The sequence below is a fragment of the Phodopus roborovskii genome, unplaced genomic scaffold, assembly GCF_943737965.1.
Source record: "Phodopus roborovskii unplaced genomic scaffold, PHOROB, whole genome shotgun sequence".
Lineage (NCBI taxonomy): Eukaryota > Metazoa > Chordata > Mammalia > Rodentia > Cricetidae > Phodopus > Phodopus roborovskii.
Window position 1 is genome coordinate 20,771,492 of NW_026126480.1, and position 19,071 is coordinate 20,790,562.

General features: G+C 47.6%; 1 protein-coding gene across 1 annotated transcript in view; it reads right to left on the reverse strand.

The window, feature by feature from the left end:
• Positions 1-5,124: 5,124 nt before the first annotated feature.
• Galnt18 (polypeptide N-acetylgalactosaminyltransferase 18) overlaps positions 5,125-19,071 on the reverse strand; it is a 302,731-nt gene continuing 288,784 nt past the window's right edge. The window contains exons 10-11 of the mRNA XM_051192692.1: positions 17,701-17,865; positions 5,125-5,541 (exon numbers count right to left, since the gene is read on the reverse strand). Of these exons, the coding sequence (XP_051048649.1) occupies positions 5,395-5,541; positions 17,701-17,865 (312 nt within the window). The 3' untranslated portion in view covers positions 5,125-5,394. The remainder of the gene's footprint in view (positions 5,542-17,700; positions 17,866-19,071) is intronic.

A 19,071-nucleotide genomic window follows, 5' to 3' on the forward strand; every position in this document is an offset into this window, starting at 1 on the left:
TGCTGCACATGTGGCTATCAGCTGTAGGAACTGTGTACTATTCCACATGGCTGGGTAACTGTGGCTCAGTTCCTTACATCCACCACCATCAGTCTTGCTTGTTGTAATGAGCAGGAAGCCATTCAACTCACTTAGGGAAAAGGATTGTGATAGGATTGTGTATGAATTAGATCTGGGGTGACCAGGAACCAAGGCCACTCAAGGAGCCCTCTACTGTCTGCTACCTCTGCTTGTCATCTCTTCCCTTTCTCACTGTGGCTTCCTCTTCTCAGTCTGGGAATGGGCAGACATTGGCTTGCCTGATCCTCTGGGCCCTGGCCTTATCCCCATATCACACTTCCAGGTTACAGCAGGCTCCCAGGCTTCTTCAATAACTGGCTGATTTACATTATGCCTCATGATGCAAACGGTCAGGCAGAGTGAATTAGCCACATGTCCTGTACTGAGTCACTGATATTGATTTTGACTCATCCTATTGATATTCAGCCCATGAGTAGATCCTTGACCTTGCATCAGGCTGAAGTAGGTGTGAGGGGATGTAGTCTTGATATAGATACTGTGGTACAGGGGTTGCATATTGGACAGTTTTCTTCTTAAAGAGATGTGGATGCAGAAAATAATGGTACTCCATGGTTCTATAAAAATATTTCTGTCACTTAGTTCCCAGTGAGGCCAGGACAATATGGTTTCCTCTCCAAGAATGCCGAACTCCCCTGAGCAAAGAGGGTGTGAGTGTAGGTTACCTCCAAAAGTGTGCCCTCGCATCCTTGTCATGACTTAAAGTTGTGTCACCTCAAAGTGTATATATTGATGTTCTAATTCCCAAGATCTCAGAATGCAACCTTACTTAGAAATGGAGTCTTTACAGTAGCAATGAAATTAATATAAGGTCATGCTATAAGGGTGAACCTTAATCAAGTGTGATTGACACCCTCATAAGGAGTGTTATGTGTGACAATGTAGGGTGCACTCACCATCTACCAGCCAAGGAAAGGGGCATGGAGCAGCCTGCTCTTCATACCCTCGGAAGGAGACAGCCTTGCTCACTGCCACTTTAGAATTGACTGTGAGATGGTGAACTTCTGTTATCTGGACCACCCAGAAAACCAATATATGCCTCAAGAAGCTTCCTATAAAAGGACAAGGGACAAGATATGATAATAGACACCTGGAGAGGTAGGTTGGGGCTGCAGATGTTCTGTGAACATGACAACCAGGGGGCCATCCTTCATGCCTGTGGCTTTGCCTGAGGTTCCTAGTCTGGATGCTTAAAATAAAGAAAATGCGCATGCGCACGATCACACACACACACACACACACACACACACACACACAAAAAAAAAAAAAAAAAAAAAAAAAAAAAAAAAAAAAGCTTGGGTGCCCTAGTGCTCTTGTGGAGGACTGCTCTGGGACTGCTTTGGGAAACTGGTCTTCTCTTTGCATCATGTGAGTCCCGGGAATCAAACTCTGGTACTCAGTCTTGGCAGCAGGTAAATTTGCTGCTGAGCTGCCTCACCAGCCCTGGCCCAGAAACTTCTGATGCTCATGCTTGGCTTGACTGAGTGAGGAAGCTGGTATCTGAGCTGGCCATTTAAAGTCTCTGTGCGAGCCATTGGAGGTTTTAGGGAAGGGACAAGTCTGGTTATATTTATGTTGATGGGAACCTAAGGCCAGAGCACAGTGGAGAAAACAGATGCAGATGGGGGAGCTGCAGGCCTGGGTCTGTTGGCAGATGACCTTTGGGACAGGTTATGACATTGCCAGGGCACTGGCAGCATTCTGCTAATTGGTGCTGCTGACCACTGTGTCCAGTGTGGAGTGAAGTGCAGTCTCAGGCATTCCTCATAACAGATGGGCCCCTGTGCAGGGCTGTGCAAGGCAGGGGGCTGAGTTATAGATCTGAGCTGTGAACTGAACAGAAGGCTGGCAGTCCAGGAGGTCTTATGGGATATGCTCAGACGGCTCCTTCTATCATCGGGGAGGGTGATGGAAGCAGCAAACAAAGTTGTTTAATGTGCAAAATCATTAAGGAAAATAATGCTTTCGCTCCAGGGTGTTCAGAGCCCCTAAACAGCTGCTAATTAGCTTGCTGCAGTAGCCAGCCCAGCCTGTGATGGGGCAAGGCTGGCTCTGGGTTGGTGACTCCTCAGCCTCTTCCCTCCTTTATGCTCAGACCTCTCACCTCTGCCCACAGCCACCTGCTGCCTCTACTTTCATACATTTATACATAAAAATCCCAGAGATCCTGGGCCAGTTTCTGGTTCCCATGCTCAAGTGATGAGGAACCAAGGAACCATCCCAGGCTCTCGCTCTCTCTGGCATCTGAGCACAAGGATAAGAGGGTGAGTGGGCGTCCCCGAAGGGAGAGAATCCGTTGTCTCTATGGTCAGAGTTGTTCCCTGGGATGCTCCTAGGAGTTGTAGGGAGTAGGTTGATGTTGGGTTGCATTTGATTGGAGGGCAACAATGTGTGACTCTTGTAGGGTTGCCTATGGATGTGTGGGCAGGTGTCTCTGGGTGGGTGGGTAGTACAGATACTGTTTTCTGGGGGCTATATATACAGATATTGACATTTTGGTGAACTCTGGGTATAGATTGGCATAGATATTGGTATTGGCATAGGTATTGGTGACAGTAACTGAGTATTGGGTATTGGTGACAGTAACAAGTATCAGGTTGTCAATGGGTCAAATAATAACAGCCAGAACTTCCTAGCACTTACTATAGATACATCTCAGGTCTATAATTTTCACATTTATTTAATTTTCATCACTAAAGCATGAAAGATATTCTACTAGTGCTTCTCTGTGTGTGTGTGTGCGCATGCACACACGTGCTTATGCTGCTGTGGCTGTCAGTTTAGGATATTGTTCCTTATTAGCTGTCTACCTTGGTTTTTAAGCCAAGGTCTCTCATTGAGACACCAGGGTTTGTCAAAATAACCAGGCTGGCTGGCCAAAGAACCTGAGGGATCCGTCTGCTCTGGCCTACATCCCCTCAGCCCCACGAGAACTGGGAAAACAAGGGCTTACTGCTTAGATTATGAGAATCAAATTTAGGTTCTCTTGCTTGTGTGGCAAAGCACCTTTCCAAATGAGTTATCCCCCAGCCCTAGTGTCCCTAAGTCTTTACATAAATGCACAGAGAAGTCAGGCAGTTGTGAAGGTGACTGGAACTTGAAACTAGGCTGTCTGGCTCAAAGTCTGATCTTTAACAGTAATCTTGACTGTCTACTTAATGAGGCTTAGACTCACCACAGAAATATACCTCTGGGTGTGTCTATAAAAGAGAATCTAAAAAAGTGAGTTGGGAAGATCCACCCTGAATATGGGCTGTTGGCCCTGATTAAATACAAAGGAGAAAAGGGGCTGAACACAGGCATTCATCTTTCTCTGTTTTACTTTTGTTGGTGCTGTGTATTTGTTTTTGAGCCAGTGTTACTATGTCCCCTTAGCTGATCTAGAACTCACTACATAGACCAGGCTGGCCTGCAGCTCATAAAAATCCACCTGCATCTGCCCCTGAGTTATAAGGTTAAGGAGTGTGTGCTCTACCACACCCATATTATCTCTGCTACTTGACTGTGGTGTAGATGGAAACGGGCAGGGTGAAGCTAGGGCAGAGATCTTGAAGGACAGACTGGAGCAGCTTGGGATGGGTGCCAGTGGGAAGGAGCATGAGGTTGACGAGGTTAGAGAGGTGAGGATGAGGAAGGGAACGTGGGAGCCAGAACTTCAGGAGCACAGAAGAGGCAGTGCCCACAGTCCCATGGGAGTCTCTTCTTGGGGAAACTAGTTCCACATTTGTACCTCCTAAGTGGTGACCAGCAGGTATGGCCAGCTTTGCAGATGTCTTCTCATTGATTGACAGATCCCAGGAGACTCTTTGGAAAACTAATCCAGCCTGTGACAGTGGCTGAGGAAAGTCCTAAGAACCTTCTAAGTGACTCCTGTGCTGGAGTTCTGGGTTCTGGGGAGAAAAAGATGGCCCGAGCAACAGATTTCTCATCCCCACCTGGGATTTCTCAGGACAGGGGGTTTCCTATTCAAATTTTCTATAAATGACTGGTCTTAAATGGGTCACTTCTTAGACTGGAGGACTCTGGGAAAGAGGGCCCAGGTAAAAGGAGGAGGTCGGATGAATGTGGCTGACCCTTTCCTTGAAGAGCTGAGCCTTAGAACTAGAGAATTGAAGTGGTGTTAAGGGAGAGGTCCCAAACTAAAAGCAGGAGACCTCAAGCAGAGGCAGGGCTCCTAGGAGAGAGACAAGAATGGCTAGAAGGACACTGTTGGAGGGAATAGGACTGCAGAAGCAGACTCCAAGGAAGAAGCTCCATCCTAGGGGCTAGGTCTCTCAGGCTGAGCCCAGCAGGCTGACATAGAGCCATGACTAATTGAGCCATGCCTTATGGATGGCATTGTGCTCTGAGACCAGTTACAAGCCTGTCGCTAGCACCATAGAGTCTGCCCTTATTCAGTAATAGTTGTCTTCATAGAGTTCATCAGATTTAAAACTTAAATTGCTCCCTCTCCATCAATAGAAGGTTGGAATCCTAATAAAGAGGGGAAAGTTGGGCACGAGAGACAGACATGTACAAGGTAGATGGACGTGAAGGCAGAGAGAGGAGGGGTATCTGCTTGCCCAGGAATACTTTAGTCTGCAGAAGCTGGGAGAGAGGCACAGAGCACACTCCCTCTCAACCTTCATTTTGGACTGCCAGGCTTCAGAAAGTGCCACAGATTAGGGACAGTGGATAGCTTGGAGAGGTGAAGGAGGTGACGTGGTGTCTTCAGGAGATGGTGGTGTGGACTAGGGTCTGTCAGCATATGGCATTTAGGACTCAGGTGACATCTTCTGGGGAGGCACCTGCCCTGAGCACCAGCTCAGATAGAGGGGGCAGGGAAGGGCCTGCCCTCAGGGAGGCAGCCTGAGGGCCCAGTGCCCTACTCTGAGTCGACCCATCACAGCAAGCTGGCACTACAAGCCACCAAGGTCTTTACAGCTTTAACGTTATCAATGACGCGAAGAGAAAAGGGCAGCTGAAGACATGTGGTCAGCTACCAGACTCCAACTCCAGAGGAGCCAGGTGTGACTCAGCCAGGGCCCCCAAATGACTGCAAAAACCTTTCTTAATCAATTGTATTTTATTGCCAGTTATAAATATTTTCCATTTGTCCCATATTTACAATTGAAAATAGGATATTATACCCTCATCCACCTCTGCATCTCTCTATAAACTCCATGAAAATTGATAGGAAATAAAAAGTTCTTTTGTCTGGGAGGCCACCCACCTGGCTCCCCCTTCCAGACTCCAGACAACCCCACATGACAGCAGGCGATGTTGCAGCTGATGCTACACAGTAGCAAGGCAGTGGCTGGTGGTGTCCTGGGAGGGTCAAGACACCAGGCTCCTTAGGACATTGGTGATAGTCCAGTGTTGTCCTGAGCACTTCTGCAGCACCAGCTGGAAGCCAAACTCCATGTCACTGTTTTCTTGCAGCTCCAGGCAGCGCTTGGACTTGCGGTTCTGGATGGAGCCTCCCTAGGAACCCGGCAGAAAGAGCGTCAGAAGGCACAGAGGTAAGCAGGCAGATCCAAGGAACCCCATGCTTTGGGGGTAGATGGGACAGTCTAGATGGCTTGGGAACCAGCATTCCCATGACCACAGGTTCTCTCTGCTCCCATACACTGATCTTCTCCCAAGGCATGGATGCATGCCTCAGTTTCCCCATAGGGCCCTAGTCATTTGTAGGGGCAGAGTCCTGTCTACCATTTTGGGCTGTGGCACACCGCCTTTCTCCTATGGCTAGTTCCTATTCAGGGAGCCGACCCTTGTTCTGAGAGGCCTCAGTTTGGGAACCTCTACACAATCAACCTGCGTCTAACATCCCCACACTGGGAGTTTCTTGAGCCTAAGGCCCTCCTATAGGTGAAAGCTGTTAGTGCTGGGCTCAAGAAAATTCAAGACCTTGGATATTGTCTATTTGGCCATTAGACTCTCAGTCCTGAGCATACATAGATCACCCATACAACTGATGTTCTGGAAGGGTTTGTTGCCATAAATACTCAGTTTATGTATAAAAGCCCCTGAAGGAAGGGGTATCCCCCAAAGCATCTATAAGGCAGCTCAGGGTTGATCCTGAGGGGCTTAGGCCCCCCCAAGAACCACTGTGGGCCTGCTGTGACCATGGGATGTCTGAGGATCTGCCATCATTTAGGTTGTGCTCATCTGGGCTTGGATTTTAAGCAGTCAGAGTTGCTTGAATGATGATGACCCCAAGAGTAGGCACTGAGCATCTGTTAGATTCACCTAGCATAAGAACCTGCTCCTCTTGTGGTTCCCATCTTGGCAGTAACTGGGTGCTCGTGGAGTAAACTCAAGCAATTTCACACTCATTCAGTTCATCATCATCTAATCGGGTACCAAGTGTTGTCAATTCCCCTTCCCTCCTGCCTTGTGACTGTCCCAAACCTCTCTTTCACCATGCTTGCCTGCTTTGGAGCCCTGTCATCTTTCACCTGAACAACTTCTTCAGAGTCCTAATGAGTGGTGGCCATGTTGACATGCATGGTCAGCCTAGGAAACTAGAAAAATCATGTTAAATGGCTGGAGAGATGGCTTAGCAGTTAAGAGGACTGGCTAATCTTCCAGAGGACCTGGGTCCAATTCCCAGCACTCACATGGAGGCTCACAAATGTCTGTAACTCTAGCTCCAAGGGATCTGATGCCCTCTTCTGGCCTCTGCAAGCACCACACTTACATGTGGTACACATACATAAATGCAGGCAAAACACGTATACACATGAACCAAAAAGAAACACACATTAAAATTCTAGCTCCCTTAGACAATACTTTATGGAGCAAGTAAAGGAGGAAGGCAATGAGAAATTGGAGGTAGAGAGTGTAGAGTATGGGTGTGTGAGTGTCCAGGAGGGGAATGGGATTGGTTCTTCTACTAATATGTAGGTGATGGCCCAGCAGAACACACAATCCACATGAGAGGCATCCATATGAATAGCATCCCTCCACTGCACTCTATGCCATGCTCAGGCCCTCTCCTGGGGAAAACTAACTCACTGGCTCAGCAGCAGAGAAACAACAGGAGCAAGAGGAGGTGGGGGCATTGTGCTCCCCTTGCACCACAGGCTTAAGCTCCAAGGCTAGAGGAGGATTGGCTCCAGAACCCCATGTTATAGGACACTTTGCAGGCCAGCCCTCTCTGTTACTTGCAGACTATATGGCCTCTGTATTCAGCCACAGGATCTAGGCCTATCCACTCTGCCTGGTATCTCCAGGGAGGACAAATATCCCTTCCCTAGCAAGAGCCTTTCCCCACAGCCACCGTTCTAAATGTCCTCTTCCCATGAACTAAACTGTTAGAGCATCCACCAGGGGCACACGGGTCCTGTCAGGCTTTCACTCCAAGCCTGCTCTTTCCTACCTCTTCCCATTTATGCCCCCAGTTACATGATTCTCCATGCTCTACTTTCCCAGTGTCTTGTGCATTAGTTACTCACTCTGGCTCTTTTTGGATAAGGCCCAGTTAGTTCATGTTGCTCAGAATGAGGTCAAGGCTACCTCAAACTGCACAATAGGCTTCTTCGACATGGCCCAGAATTGGCAATTGAGTGGTCACACCTATCTCCTGCACCATACTGGGATAACCATAGAGAACACTTCAAACTGTCCTCTCAGAACTGGTGGTCCTCCTCAAGTCACCACCCTGTCCTTCAAAGATTGGACTTTGGGGTCTCATAAGCATCCAAAAACACTTGGCTCCAAGCAAGGCCAGCTCATCCCACTGCAAGTCCCGAATCCCATAGTGTCCACATAAGTCTTGGGGTCCTCAAACCTGAGCATATCTGTGGCCCTATGCCCAGGCTGAGCCCTATTACTGGTTCATAGTTCAACAGTGGACCTGTGGTCAGTCTGTTCTGGTTTCTTCACCACCCTCACCAGACAGGATGTTTGCCTTGCTTCTGGAGGTGAGGGTCAGAGCTCAGGCAGGAAACCAGCCCAGCTCTTGAAGTCCATGCTCTCCTTGATTTCAGCCTGAGGTAGAGAGGGGAGTCTGCTGATTTCAGAGCTTCTCAATTCTGCTTGTCAGCTGTGGGGACTTGGGTAAAGGTTCCCCCCTCTCCCTTTTATTTATCTTGTCAATAGGGTGAAGGGGTGACTCTTGAGAGGATGAATAGACGGGCTAATTCAAGACCTGTTTCTCTGCAAGCTGGAAGATGCTAGCATACACACACGGGCAGTTCAGGGCCTCAAACAGGGGGGAGGGGTCATAGAAATGAAGCTGCTCCATTATGCTGTAGATTCTGGCTGCTCAGCATTTCTCTGGGGCCAAAAGCAGGCCCTGCCAACAGCGAGGCTGGCTGCTTCACATCTCCCAGGCCCCTGGAGCTTGGAAAACCCTGTAGGAGAGGGACAACTGCAGCCCCCACCCTCCCTGACAGCCACTCCTTCCCTGGGCACCTTCCCAAGGCAAGAGAATGAGGAAGGAGTAGAAGGGTTTCCTTCAGAGCTGCAAGGCTAACATTTCCCAGGCCCTGCCCTGCCACAACCCATGCCCTCAGTGCCCCTGAGACAGGAACTATGTGATCATGGGGAGAAACAGCCAGTGAGGTCTTGCAGAAGGGTGTGGAGTAAGTGGTTCCAGTCCAAGAGCAGGAATGTCGGGTAGAGAGGACCCCACTTGACTGACAATATCAGCTTCTTCCTGGGAGGACTGTGTGTATGAGGCAAGAGCTCTCTCAGCAGAAAGAGCTTCTGGAAAAGGGAACAGTATAAGCACCCCAGATGCTTCCAGCAAGCACACTTGGGGAGTACAGTCAGGCCCTCTTTGGAGGCAGGACTAGCACCAGACTCAGGCACTGCCCTCCTCAGATCATCACCTCCAGGTCTCATGGAACAAATGCTAGGCATTTTCCTAGCACTCACCAGACTTGCAAAGAAGTCTTGATTCCTTCTATTCATAGCTTCCTCACACCAGGCAGCAGCCTGGCATCCTGTCTGTGTCTTGAACTGGAGGTTCTGCACTGGAACTAACATTTTTTGCCATTTTCCTGGCACCTTGCCTGGTGTGTTCCCTGCCCAATTGCATTGGGGGGGCAGGCAGCAGGAGCCCTCATTTTATAGAACTGGAGGCTGAGGTTCTGAGAGCCTAGGAGACTTTCCCAAGATTCCATGCAGAACCCAGCTGGGACCCCAGGGAATCTTCCCCTTTCCCTTTCCCTATTTTCCACTATATAAGCAGCCAACAAAACTATCACTTATCCTACCTGTCTGAGGTAGAGGCTAGACTAAAGGAGCTGGTAGTACCCTGTGCTGGGGTAGAGGAAGATGTCTCAGTGAACTAAAGCAGGTTTGGTCTGTTCCCTTTGAGGATTGTCTGAAGGGACACATTCATGCATCATGTCCTTCTAGCCACTGCCAAATATTCAATGAGCATCTACCGAGTGCCATGCACATTTTTTAGCTTCTCCCATGTATTTATGACTGAAAAAGAGAAGGTTTTTTTTTTTTCATGTGGCAATTTTGCTCTAGGAGGCAGAGTTGGAAGCAAATTCTAGAAAGAGAATGAGGTAATAAAGCTATGCCCCAAATCGCCATGCTTAGGGGGAGGCTCAGGCATGCTGGGGAGCAGAGGATGATTATCAGTTGATAAAGGTGAGACCTGAGCAGACACATGGAGGAAGACATGGCTGGCTGTCCAGGGGCAGGTCCAGGAACCTAGTGAAAAGCTCTAGAAACAGTGATGGGCTTGAAAACTCTTGGGGTGCATTTGTGCAGAGGCAGAGGAAACATGGGTAAAAGGGAGGCGATGAGGGTAGAACCATGGGACTCTGGCTTTTTATCTGTGAGGCAGAGCTAAGCTTTGCTAGGTCTGATCCACATGCTAAACAGGCCACACTGGGTGCTGGGCTGAGCTAAGTGCTCTGGGAAAGAAGGATGCTGGGACATGTGCTGGCTAACTCTTCTCCTAAGCCCCAGGGTTCGGCCTGTAGCTCTGAGCCTGTCTTTTGGCTCTGGAGCTGGAGCTGGATGTGGAGAGATATGAGCATTCCTCTCTCCATGGGGGGCAGGCTTGTTGGTTTACCAGTCTGGTCATCAAAATTATTTGTGCAATACTTACAACTACGGGATCTAGAAACACACAATACTTTTAATTAAAGAATTTAAATATGGGCAATTAAATCCGGTAGGAGAGAAGCTGCAGCACACAGAGGGCTTAATTGGAATGAAACCCTAATTAAATATGGAAGCAGCCATTAAAAAAAAAAAAAACAACCAAAAAACAAAAACAGAAGTTGAATGTATAGGATAAAGAATACTAAAAATTTCTAGAGGTAGTCCCAGACACTGTCTTGTTCTTCCTTCCAGCAATGGGCTGGAAGCAAGGAAGGAATGACTTTTCTCAGGCTTTGGTTATATGATCTAGAGAGTGATCTGGGTTTCTGCATATCATCACACCTGCCATTCTGGGCCACTTGATATTTTGGCACAGAGGACTATGGATACATTGGGACACATGGAGTCACTATTTGTGAAACCCTCAGGCACAGATCTCAGGTTATGATACAGACAAGAATTTCTCTGCCTCAGTTTCCCCAAGAGTATATTAGATGGTGGCTAGGTGTGGGTCAGACAGCGCAGACTAGTCCTACCCTACCTAGGAGGTGCATGCTGAGGTGTCTTCCTCACTGTAGCCCTTAGGGGAGAAATGAAGCTTGGGAAGCTGGCTCAGGCTCATGGTTTGCAAGTGGTGGGACTGGGTTTAAAGTCTGGGAGTTGTCCATTGGAGAAGAGTCACCAGAGTGCCTGGGAAACCCAGCCACTAGCCATCTTTCCAATTCAGTAGCTCTCAGGCAGGACCTAAAACGTGTCTCTTTCAGTCCCAAATGCCATCCTAATGGCAGTGCTGGTTAGGGCCAGCTTCCAAGGATTAACACACTTGTGATTCTCTTTTAGGAAACATCTGGCCTGTGTCCCTGGCCAAGAGCCTCTGGGATGTCTGGGCTGGCCTTCCTTGTACCTGGGTATGTTTAAGGCCAACTGTGTACATAGATCCTAGATTCGTTGACTCCTTTACTTACCTCAGAGCTCCTATTCTGCCTTCCTTGCTAATGAACTTTCCAAGGGCAAGCAGCCCTGTGGGCCTTGGGCTTTAAGCTCAGCCAGCCACAATGTTTCCCGATTAAGTACTTAATGGTTGGTAATCAAATACTTCAAAGCTTGGGCAGGACATTAAGCTTAGTTACAGAAACCCCAAGATTAGGTGTTTTGTAGAGCAAAGCAGTCTTTGTGTAGTATGAATATTCAACACTTACTGTGTTCAATATGTACTTTAGTGTTTTTTTACTTCAAGGGTACTCACCTAAGCCCAAGTGAGACTCTGCCTGGGACCAGCTGGATGGAGACACTGGCTGGAGATGGGTATTTGCAACATCAAGTAACCAAGGATAGATAGAGAGGTGTCCAAAGACATCTGGAGAGTTGGCCAAGGTGGCTGTGGTCCTGCCAGTTCACACACTCAGCAAGGAAACCCGGCCTTAGACTCCCTCTAACTGGTGTTCTGGACAAAGACAAAGCTGTCCTGGTGTGGAAATTTACAGTGTGGGCTCTTGGGATAGCATTCTTAGGTATGGCATCTAACAGCTGCTTAACTTGTTTGTGCCTCAGTTTCCTAATCTCTAAAATGTGGATAATGTTAGAAAGTGCCTCTTAGCCCTACCATGGCTTCAAAGTAGTATTTATAAAAGGTTAGCATAGTGCCTTATATGTTATAAATGCTAAATAAATATTTGATACATTTAAAAAAATCTCATGCTGTTCTGGGAGCTGAGCAATCACATCTGCTCCTGTCCCTGATCTCTGCAGGAAGAGAAGAAGAAAATGCTGATTGCTCTAATTTTAAAAATAACTAAGAAAACGGGGTCTAAACAAAGCGTTGTCAGTCCCTTGAAACTGGACAGTCCTACTTGTACCCTTTCCTATGACCTGCAAATGAAAAGCTGCTTTCTCCCTGAGCCATAATGAAACACTCGATTATAGCCCTTTCTTTTCAGCACAAAAAGTTCTCAAGACCGGACGTACTGACAGTACTTGGGGACAGAGCTGGGGAAAGTCAAAGGCTCCTCATCCCTTGTGTGGAGGAACTCACAGGCAAGGTTAGAAGGGCTTCTGGGGAAATGTGCCTGCAGATAGCTCATATCAGGTTATTGCATTAGAGCCCAGCAATCAGAAACAACTGCCTCTTGGCAGATGAGTCGGGCTCTGTGATCTCCTGGGGCATCTCCTCACTTTCCACGCACTGACAGACACTTTTGCTCTTCTCCCTGACTGTTCCTCCTGAATGCAGCAAATCCAGGGCTGGGATGTGGGGACTTCCTCCAGGTGACCCTGGACTCTCAGCCATGTCAATATTTCGACCAAAGAACTAATAGTTGGGGGTAATTAGCATAAAGTGCAAGCTAGAGAGCCTGACAAAATCCCCCCTTTCAGACATATTTACACTAATCTGTACTCTACTCCATGCAATAGGAGAATCTGTTTGTTATAAAAAGGTTTCTTCCACCTCCTCAAAAATAAAGTTATAGGAAGAAATGCACATGTACACACATGTATACACCACATATATAAAATGTGTTTTGCATGCGTCTAAGAATAAGGTCAATGAAGGTAGGGTTTTGCTTGTCTTTGGACATGCATCTAGCTCAAGATCTGGCAATCAAGAGGCCTCTAAGAGTCATATGTTTATTTTAAAGGGCCCCTTCATTTGATCAATAGCACACTGCATGTCTTTGCTGATTAGATTTAATCTCAATTAAGAAATTTCCCCCATTAGATAGGCCTGTAGGCAAGTCTATGGGGGGTATTTCCTTGATTAATGATTGACGGGGGGGGGCAGTCAGCCAGCCCACTGTGGGTGGTGCTACCACTAGGTAGGTGGTTGTGGTTTATATAAGAAAGCAGGGCGAATAAGCCAAAGAGCAAGCCAGGAGTAAGCAGTGTTCTCCATGGTCGCTGCTTTTGGTCATAGTGCTTATCACAGTAACAGAAGAGCAAACCAGGACAATGTCTGCTCTATCCCAGGCTTTCTGTCCTCTGGTAGAGCTGCCTAAAGCACAGGGCACAGTCCTCTTATCCATGTACTGGACACTTGAAGAGAATGTCATAGGGTGGAATGATGGGTAAGGGGGTCCCACAAAGTGTCACAAAGACCCTCATTTACGTATGGCTTCTTTTTAATTTGGGGTGTTTTGTCTTTGGGCTGACTCAGTAGACTTGAAGATGTCACAAGCCCCTCAAGCTCTGCAGTCTGACTTCAGTGGATTAGCTTTGTAGAGTTTCAGGGCCGGGAAGTTGTGAAAGTCACCGAGTTCGACCTCTATGGACCCCCATGCCTGGCCTGTTGGTGATCTACCAACCTCACAGATAACTCTGACCCTCTGGTTTTTTCCTCTCTGCTCTTCTGCATGGCTCTATGGCACAAATCCCACCCCACCCACACACACTTGGAAGTCTTTGAGATTCCAGAATGAGGAGCTCAAAGCCTCTTGCCACCCATTTCTTTTACGACCATTCATGTGCATGTGAGGGCTGGGGAAAGCTGGAACTTAAAGGGTACACATCCCAGCAGCATTCTCAGGGTTCCCCAGCAAGCTCCTACAGAGGTAACCCTAGCACTGGATTATCTATTGAAAGCCACAGGAATGGTCAAGGTCGGGTAGCCTCGGCAGCCCATTCATTGCTCTACTGCTGTTCTTCCAGTGACACGGTGTCTGCTGCTTCCCTTTCCTGGTCCAGAGGTCACTCCCAACATGCCTCCTTCACTACTGCTGTACCAGAGTCTTACGATGTTCTCTAAATCCTAGGCTGATGGGAACTCTCAGGAGATTGAAAGTTGTACACTTAATTAATAGGCATTTATAATCAGGAGATAGTCAGTTTGGGGATTTCTTTAATGGGGCAGACAGGAGTTAGAAAACTCATAGAAAGCAACTAATAGCTACCAACTACCATGTCCCATGTAAAGGAGGTTTCAGTGTGTGGATGGAAATGCTGGCTATTTTTGAGAGGAAATTGTTTGAGGGAGTGACTTTGGTCCAAAAGCTAGCAGTTATCGTGGGTCACTAATACCATCCCATCCGTACCCCCTCACCCAGCCGTTATCACTAATCCATCACTGTAACCAACAGAGCATTGGCATGCTTCTCAAAGTCCTCCTCAACTGCTGTCTCCATGGCTACTAAACCTTCCCACCTATCCTGGGGATGATGGGGCAGTGCCTTTCCTACCTCACTCCCCAGTCTCCAGCCTCTTCTCTTCTACTCCACCCAGATGCTGTGGGTATCCCACCAGCTGCTCTGCCATGGGTGTCTTCAGATCTCACCAGAGATACTGCTATATCTTCCTTGTGTTGACGTCTTTGTCTTTGTCATAGTGGTGTTTCAGTGGTGGGGCCTACTGGGAGGTTCTTAGGTCACTAGGGCCTTGTCCTCTGTGGAACCCATGTGAAAGCATGTCGTTAATAAATAAGAGCCTGAGCTCTGATTTATTGTGAGCTTCCCATCTCTAGCCATGGTGTCGCCACCCTTCAGGAGGCTGTCAATAGAGCTGAGCTGACAAGAACTGCATTAAACACTCCCTTCCTGCTACAGTAATGGAAATTGACCAACACTGCTTAAGAGCCTCACTAGATCCTCCCTTTGATTTAAGGTGAAGTCTAGAGTGGGGTGTGGCTGTAACAACCTCCCTTCCCACCTACCCCATCACATTCTAAATTCTACCCCACCACACAGTAGATAAATCCTCTGGAAAGGATGCTGGGTTTTGCTTGGCTTTCTTTGGCCCAGGCAGGCCTCCGTTTGGGGTGCTCCTTTCCCTCCTCCCACCTAGAAACTATCCGTACAAGCTTTCAACAGTCAGATCAAACAAGATGCACACACGAGTCTCATCCTTGAGTTCTGCCCATGGAGCCAGTCACCCTAAGCTCCCAGAGCCCTGCACAGCCCTCTGTTTCCACACTCAGCAGCCTGTTTTGTTGTGTGTTTACATGTCCCTAAGCTCCTCTAGGGCAGAGGCCCTGTCTGATTCATGTCTGCATCCCCCCGCCTGCCAAACCCATGTGCTCAATAAATGTTTGATGAACAACTGAAAGAAAGAATGTTCATCATCAGAAAATTGCTCATCAGAGCCCTGTACATCAGCATTGCCAGGAGATGTTTTCATCAAATATGGTTTCAGGATGTCAGTGTCTAACAGTGTCTCAGCTCAGCCAGAAGCATTGGAAATTCAGAAGGGCTTGCAGAGGTTAGAGGGGGCACAAACTACTTGTTAAACAGAAAACCAAGGTATGAGATGAAACAGAGATATGCAAATGCAGTGTGTGTGTGTGTGTGTGTGTGTGTGTGTGTGTGTGTGTGTGTAACCTATAAGAATCCCACTGAATTATTTTTAAATTAATTCAGCGTGTCTGTGAAGTTTAGATGTGAACCTCAGGAGAGTAAATAATGCATACTTTGAAACAAGAAAAGAGATTCTAAATGCATCCAGAGAAATCTCCTTTCATCTCAGCTTCTGCAGCAGAACATTTTAGTTGGTCAGGTCACTGCATAATTTGCAAAGATTAAAATTTGTTACAAGAAAATCAGCCCAAGTACAAGACTGTGTGTTTGCGTGTACATGTGTGGTAGTCATGACATAGGGCCTCTCACTGAACCTGGTGCTCATTGATTCAGCTAGACGGGCTAGTCTGCCCAGCCCTGAGATTATAAACCTGAACCACCACATTCACTCATTTGTTTGTTTATGTGGGTACTGAGTGTCAAACTCAGGTTTTTGTGCTTGTGTGGCAAGCATTTTACTGACTGAGCTATCACCCAAGTTCAAGCACAAGACTTTAATCATTTAAGAGGCTCCAGGCTTCCTTCAGCCTTGTGAGCAGTGATCCCCTCATCAATGAGCAGCAGATGGATGGATTTCAGCTCTCCTGATAAATATTGATCATTTTATATCAAGCAAAAATTGCACATCTAGTCATTATTGCATAGTAAATGGGAAGTGGCTGTTCTGGGTTTGCAAACTAGGAATTTAAAAATATTACTTCCAAACAGTTCCCTTTGGTAGAGGGATCAAAGATGTGGTTGCCGAAGCACCTGGGGAGTTTTAATTAGACATATGCTAAAGTGGCTGAAAACTGCCTGGCCCCCGGAGTGCTACACAGCAGGGCTGTCTGCTCGGCTGGTCAAAGAGTCCATTCAGGTAGGATTCCTGTGGGGCTGCCTCTTTGAGACTACCTTCTGAAATGGAGGAAGGAAGGACCTCACTGTGAGGTGGTTTCATCTTGAGGCTAAGACAGACTGACAGACAATTGTTTTCAGAGTTTCTGTACAATCAAAGCCTGAAACAGGAGCAGGGAGATTCTGTGAAAGAGGAACAGTCACATTTGGATGATGCAAGTCCCCAGGGCCCAGGACACTCTCTGTCCTATGACTCCTGTAGGTTATGGCAAGATAGTGCAGAAGCAGCTGTCTTCATGTCTTCGGGGAGATGAGACACATGCTCACCCATCTCATGAGTTAGCCACACTTGTAAACACAACTAGTTCAAGGACCATCGTCTGAGACCCTTGGGTCAGTCCCAGATGCTGCCTGGGCAGTGGCCTTGAGGTAGGCCAGAATCCCAAGGGCCCACAAGGTCATGGGAGAGAGGGACTTGAGAAATCAAATTTTCCAACTTCATTTCAGCCTCCTGCTAACTCCTTCATCCTGTCTCTTTCTTTCTTGAAACTTCTAACCCAGCTCCCCAGTCTCCACAAGAAGGGGCTTTGAAAGCCCAGACCTAAATGTACACTGGGGGGGGGGGGACTGTACAGCCTTCCATTCCCTGGTAGTCTCCATGATGAGGGCCAGTGTCCCTTCCAGGCTCTGCGCTGGCAACTCCCAACTTTATGCCCCCCATGATCAGGCCACACTCACCTGAGTGCTGTGACTTGGTGAGGTTTGATGGCTCTCCTAACTCAATGCTATTCCCTCTATCAAGTGGAACACTTGGAAATTTCCAGTACCCTGTCTTCTGAAAAGCCACCATCCTTTGGTTCTTCTAACTCCCCGAACCGCTATGAGCTAACCTTGGGGCCCAGGAGAACTGGCTGAATGCAGCAGGGGCCAGTTTCCATAGACTCTGGTATAACTGTCAAAGGCCCTGAAGTCTCAGGCATAAATCTGTTTTCATCATAGCATCATGGCAGAAGCAACTGGCTGGGACTTTGTCTCCTGAGTGTTGACAGTCCTTCTCATCCTCCACTGATACTGCTCAGGTCCTCAGGAACCCTAGAGTCTTAGGAGCATGTGGTGCTCCTTCACATCCTGTAAGAATCAGCCACCTTACCACCTAGAAGGCCAGTGTCTCCATTGGCAGGCAGAAACCGACCCTAACGGCAAACTCCCTCTGGTGGGAAGCTCTTGGAGTAGAGGCAAGGAGTCCATTCAAAACTGGGTGTTTGAATCCTGGGATTCTACTTCATAATGAGAGACATAGCAGCCAAGGAAAGGTAAAAAGTTAAATATAGGCCTCCAAATTGATGGAGACCAGAGGAAGGAAAGCTCCATGGTCACTCATGTAGGGACTGCGTTTCACAAATGGTCCAGACAGTGCCCCAAGGAGGAGGCCCATCCCTCCAGTGACTACTACCTCAGAGAACTGCCAGTGTAGCTTCATCCTCTTGGCCTTGGCATAGCTGCACTCGATAAGCCGTGGCCGGCTGTTGACGTCCACCAGACAGCGGTTGTCATCATCATCAACCGTGGGGCTCAGGACACCCACGTGGATTTGCTGGCTGCTTGTATAGTACACATTCTAGGGTGAAGAGAAGGGGGAACAGGTCAAATGACAGCAGCCAGAGAGATGGAGGTTAAGTGGCCATTGTCATCAGACAATTGGCAAATAGTCCTTGGTAAGGGAAGACCATAGGTTTTTATATTCAGTAACTTTCAGATGTGTAACTAGGACACTAGACAGCAAGAAACCCTTTCAATTTGTGATTCAGAAGAGCATTTGGTTCACATGTAGTATGGAGACAAAACTTTCAAGAAATGAAACTTGCCCTCACTGCACGGTACACTCTGATATTTTCCATTCTATTCTTGCATTGGAAAACATTGGCCATAACCTTTTAAATTGATTTTACCACCCTCAGCTTTGAAAGTACCTCTTGAATCCATTATGTGCAGACTCGCTGACTTCCTTCATAAATATTTTGTGCCAGATACTGCACTTGGCCAGGAGACACAGAGCACAAAGGCCCAGGCCCTGCCTTTGGGGGAACATCCAGTGTTGGGAGCTGGGAGGTGAAAGACAGAATTTCCATATCTACTAAGACTGTGTACAGCAGGGACTAGAAAACATCATCCTAAAGGGGCAAGTACTGTTGGCCTGGAGAGCACACTGGGAAAGCCTAGTCCACACTCCTATTTAATGAGGACTCACAGCTATGGCTTACTATAGTGAAGGGATGCAGAGCATGCTAGCAAAGGAGAGTGAGAGAACAAACCCGCAGAACCCAGCCTTAGCAACTGAAAGTTCTATCTCAGAAAAGCCACACACGACTGGTTTTGTGCTGTTACCAGCAATGAGCATGTCACAATGTGTGATATACCATCTACCAGGGAAGCTCACTGGAGTCTCAGCATCCAGATTTCTATTAAGGACAGCATTGGCCTGACATGTACAAAAATGCCTCTTTCCCACCCCATTCTGGTCTTCCATCAAGTCATTAGCAAAAATCCAACTAGAGGCCAGAGAACATGGGAGCCCATTTAATGTACCATGGGGAAGCCTCTGGGTGGGAGGAAGGGGGGGGTGTGGAGACAGAGGGACAAGTATTACGGCCAAATCAGTCCTCTAATATCATCTTACAGTCTATTGGGTTAGTCATTCCAGGGCTAAAGACATCAAAACCACCAGCCTTACTGATTGCTCTCATTAGGGAGGTAAAAGATTATAATGACCAGAGTTCTAAGCAGAGGCAAAAGGTACAATGCCTAGCTTAACATAGAGATATAA